Below are 4,805 nucleotides of genomic sequence, written 5' to 3' on the forward strand. Positions count from 1 at the left end.
TGCAATAACTTCAATGCAGGAAAATGCAGTAGAAAAAACTGCATTTTCTCTCACGTATGCAACACCTGCAAGTCAAGCGACCGTGGAAGCCATGCATGTGAGGAAAGCACGAAAAAGAGCGAATGACTAGATAACCTTAAACCAAATTCCTTTCCACTTGCCGCTTCCAAGCCTGTTGACATTGATCGTCTAGAATTGGAACTCAGAATGCACCCTGATTCAAATTTTGTTAAATATCTCTGTGATGGCCTGCGCTATGGATTCGCTATGGATTCGATACTATGATTAATAACCTGGACATTCCAAGTAAAGAATGCCGGAATCTTCTCTCTGCCACCTCACACCCCCAAATAGTGAATGATCTTCTAAGCAAAGAGGTGGAGAAGGGTTACCTACAAGGACCTTTTGTCGAACCTCCTTTTCCACACTACAGAGTTAGTCCCATTGGAGTTAGCTTTAAAAAATATTCAAATAAAGCACGTTTAACAGTGGACTTATCAGCACCTCATTCAGATCCTTCTGATCCCAGCATCAATTCTCTAATCGACAAAGAGAAATGCTCTCTAACCTACGTCACTACCGATGATGCCGTAAATATTATTCAAAAACTTGGTCCAGGAACCACAATGTGCAAAACAGACATATCGGATGCCTTTAAGTTGATACCTATTTCCCCATCCCAGTGGCATTTATTCTGCTTGAAATGGAAAGGCCTATATTACTTCTATACCAAACTTGCTTTTGGCTGCAGATCTAGTCCAAGAATCTTCGACTGCCTCGCACAAGCTATTTGTTGGATAGCTACCCACAACTACGGCATCAAGTACATTTTGCATTTATTGGACGACTTCATCACCTTTGAAGAGCCCGACAACTGCGGAGAAAGAAACATGGCCTTACTTATGCTCATTTTTAAGAGGTTAAATATACCTATAGCCAAGCAAAAAACAGAGGGACCAGATACCACTATTACCTTCCTTGGAATCACTTTAGACTCTCTTAAGATGGAAGCCAGACTGCCGCTTGACAAGATTTCTAGAATCATATCTTTCATTGAAGAATTTCTCATAAAGAAATCTTGCACTAAAAGCTTCTACAAATACTCGGACATCTCAGTTTCGCTAGCAGAGTCATAGTTCCAGGACGCTCTTTCGTGTCACACCTTATTACCCTGTCAACAACAGTCAAACAGCTCCATTTTCATATTACCTTGAATAAAGGCTCCAGAGACGACATAAAAATGTGGCTAATCTTTCTCAAACAATGGAATGGTATATCTGTGTTCTATAATGAAATCGAGGTCAGTTCAGACGCTCTGCAACTCTACACAGACGCTTCAGGAACCCTTGGGCATGGAGGTTTTTTCCAAGGACAATGGTTTTCAGAAGCCTGGCCTCCTCCTTTACAACGTACATGTAAAGACAGTGACGAACTCTCCATTGCATTCCGCGAATTGTATCCAATCGTCGTGGCCGCTTTGCTATGGGGTCAATCATGGAAAAAGCAACGCATCGTATTCTCTTGTGATAACCAAACTACAGTGGCTATAATCAATAAGGGTCGCTCCAAATGCCCAAAGATCATGGCACTAGTTCGCCGCCTTACTTTATGTGCAGCTACTAATAACTTTGTATTTAAAAGCAAATATCTTGAAGGTAAACGAAATGTTATTGCTGATAGTCTGTCTCGTTTACAGATCACAAGGTTTCAACAGCTGGCTCCAGATGCCGACAAAACGCCTTGCAAAGTCCCGGAATACCAGGAGGTCCTCAAAGACTTGACATTATCGTAGACAACCTCCTCGACGCTGCCGTTGCCCCCCAGGACTAGACAATCCTACCTGACAGGATTTCAAGCTTACACCAGATTTCTACTCATGTGCAACATAATTCCAGAGATACAATTACCTTATGTTCCAGTGTCACAAGACTTATTACTGTATTTTGTTGCGCACTGTTATTCTAGTTTAGATCTTAGTTATGCAACAATTAAGTTGTACCTATGTGGCATACGCTTCCATTGTATAAGACATAATATTTCGTATCCCAATGTCAGTGAAATGCCAAGGTTATTTGCAGCCCTTAACGGTGTCAAAAGAAACCAAATAAGACCAAACAACCTTCGACAACCTGTTACTTTTGATGTGCTCAAACAATTGTGTCATTTTTTGCAACAACCTGATCAATGTATGGTTTTCAACAATGTTTTGCTACTAGCTACATGTTCAGTAGCTTTTTTCGGGTTTTTGAGATGTGGTGAATTCACTATATACAATTGTTTTGATCCATCTTCCCACATCTGCATGTCAGATATTCAAATTTTTGACGATTTGGTAGATTTACGTCTAAAGATATCGAAAACTGACCCTTTCAGAAAAGGGATTGTAATCAAACTTTTCAAAAATAGCTCAGAAACATGTCCTCATAATGCATGTTGCAAATATCTTAAATTAAGATTACAGTCCTCCCCTTCATTAAGCGACCCCTTATTTGTAACAGAAGATGGCATGGCCTTGACTAGGAGCGCCTTCATTGTCCTATTTAGGGATACTTTAGTTAAAGTCGGGATTAATTCCCAAGCTTTTAGTGGCCACTCTTTCCGCATAGGCGCTGCCACTTCAGCGGCTTCCGCCCACATTGAAGATCACCTAATCAAAGTGTTAGGCAGGTGGTCTTCAGATTCATACTGCAGATACATACGAACACCATCTGATGATATTAGACAAGCACAACTCGCACTCATAGCAGAATAAGTATAAAAACTTGCCCTTATACAAATGTTCTTCATCAATTCATGTATGCTATCTGAACAGATTGTTTCTGTTTTTCTATAAAGTTTTCTCACTTATTATGCTATGTTTGTTCATTTGCGATTATGTGATTTTTATTTTTTCTCTCATTTTGGGGCAACTCAGCTACTCAATAATGCTATACATCATTTTCATAACTGACTTTCGGGCAATATTTACATGTTGTACCTCAACATGCAAAATTTTTCCCCCAAAATTCACAGGAAACAGACTCCCTACTGTTTCATCTGTCAGGTCATTTGATTTGCTAGGTCTAACGTTACAAGGCTCCCGAGTATATCAGTTTGACGCCTCAAACTCATCATACTCAATGAGTCACGGAGTATGCCAGCTGGCTTTCCACCGACATGACCAGACCTTTCTCAGCTCAACTTCCGTCCGGGTACCGCTGTACAAAATACTGTTTGACACCTCAAACATCAAACGGAGTCGTCGAGCTCGCATCAGAATATACAGCTTACTACCACTTGGCAGAATAGCACACCTTACTGTTCTGCTCAAGTGGACCTTTAGTATGCCTTATGATTCTGAGGCCTTCGTGTATCTTGCATAGCTGGGTTTGCCCTATCGCCAAGTTTTTGTTAAATATGTATATTACTTGTGATATGTTTGTACATATGTTTTGATATTGCATAATACAACATAATTTTAAACTTAAACTGTCTTAGATGTTTGTTGACACAATTTTTTTTTGGGGGGGGGGGGGGGGGGTTGGTTTTTTTTTTTTTGTTTGTTTGTTTGTTTGGGGTTTTCTTTGTTTGTTTATCATTACAATGCGCACACGGTGGGTGTGACCGGTCAGCAGGGGATGCTCACTCCTCCATGGCAACTGATCCTACCTCTGATGCTTTAGAAGTTCGTGATTGTTCTGTTTCTGATTTGCATTAGTTGAATGGACGTTTGAACTTGAATACTGTTTGCTTCCTCCATATATCGTTTCATCGTTTTTATGGAAAGAAAAAAACCACGTATCAACCAAATTTTATTTGTTACACGTTTCAAGTTTTAAAAATGAGCCGAGTTCATCAGAATTGGTGACTATGCGTGACAAAACAATGAATGGTTATATGGAACAGTCCTTTATAAAGGTTTAAGTAACTTTCGTTGCTTATTTTTGCACAAATTGTAGTCATTTGATGAGTTTTTAGAAATAAAAACGTCCATTTTTACAGCAGAAAAATTCACTAAAATATTTTACAAGATAAAAATTATAGAATTGGGGAAAAGGTTGAACTTCAAAATTTTACATAGAATTTTAGTTACTCAGCAGTTAGAGCAGATAGGTTGCTTTAATCAATGGTTTTATTTAAGAGGTAGGTATTGTGCCATGGCCATGGCATACATTTTCTTGAACAACCATTATTATGATTTAAATCAAGATATTACAGTAATTTTAGCTAAGTTTGTTATACACTGTGAAATAAAAATCTCTTTGAGGTTCATTATAATTTCAGGGTAGTTCTTTTTTTACTATTTCCATCAAAAAATCAATAGCTGAACAAATGTAATTTAATGCTTTTCCTAGTTCTAACTACTCTAGTTAACAGTAAAACTGTCAGCGTAGATAGTAATTGATTATAAAAAAAAAATTTGCCTCATTATTTTACATTGAAGAACAGGTGATAATGACGTCAGGTAAGTGACATCATTTAATGTTAATGAAAGACACAACTCGTCAAAAGATGGCACCTACTGACGAGAAAATACTGGTAAGGGGGCTCCTTTGAGTTTTTATGGTCACTTAGGTTACCTATTTCTATCTGTTTTTGTCTGTCGTTATTTGTCGTTAGTCTTGCGCAAACTATAATTCACATCTTTAACTTCTCCAGAACCACTCAACTAATTTCAACCATATCGCATGCCATTAAACATATCAAAATTTCTCTAAACTAAGGGGACAACAATCATTTTAAAGAAGAGATGAGACAAATGCACTGAATATTTGGTTGGTCGATTCAATCTTCTTCTTAAAAGCCACTGGACCAGAATTTAAAAC

At 38.3% G+C, this 4,805-nt stretch overlaps 2 protein-coding genes across 2 annotated transcripts; both read left to right on the forward strand.

The window, feature by feature from the left end:
* Positions 1-281: 281 nt before the first annotated feature.
* LOC134253776 (uncharacterized) lies at positions 282-1,136 on the forward strand. The gene has a single exon (XM_062736363.1). The coding sequence runs from the start codon at positions 282-284 to the stop codon at positions 1,134-1,136; it is 855 nt and encodes a 284-aa protein (XP_062592347.1).
* Positions 1,137-1,240: 104 nt separating this feature from the next.
* Positions 1,241-1,792, forward strand: LOC134253777 (uncharacterized). Its single transcript, XM_062736364.1, has one exon. The coding sequence runs from the start codon at positions 1,241-1,243 to the stop codon at positions 1,790-1,792; it is 552 nt and encodes a 183-aa protein (XP_062592348.1).
* The last annotated feature ends 3,013 nt before the right edge of the window (positions 1,793-4,805 follow it).

This window comes from Saccostrea cucullata, unplaced genomic scaffold (assembly GCF_032062105.1).
Source record: "Saccostrea cucullata isolate Sc308-1 unplaced genomic scaffold, CSIRO_AGI_Scuc_v1 ctg112, whole genome shotgun sequence".
Classification (NCBI taxonomy): domain Eukaryota; kingdom Metazoa; phylum Mollusca; class Bivalvia; order Ostreida; family Ostreidae; genus Saccostrea; species Saccostrea cuccullata.

Excerpts from the sequence above, each read along its gene's own strand:
- LOC134253776 (XM_062736363.1), top strand. The coding sequence starts at position 282 with ATGATTAATAACCTGGACATTCCAAGTAAAGAATGCCGGAATCTTCTC.
- LOC134253777 (XM_062736364.1), top strand. The coding sequence starts at position 1,241 with ATGTGGCTAATCTTTCTCAAACAATGGAATGGTATATCTGTGTTCTAT.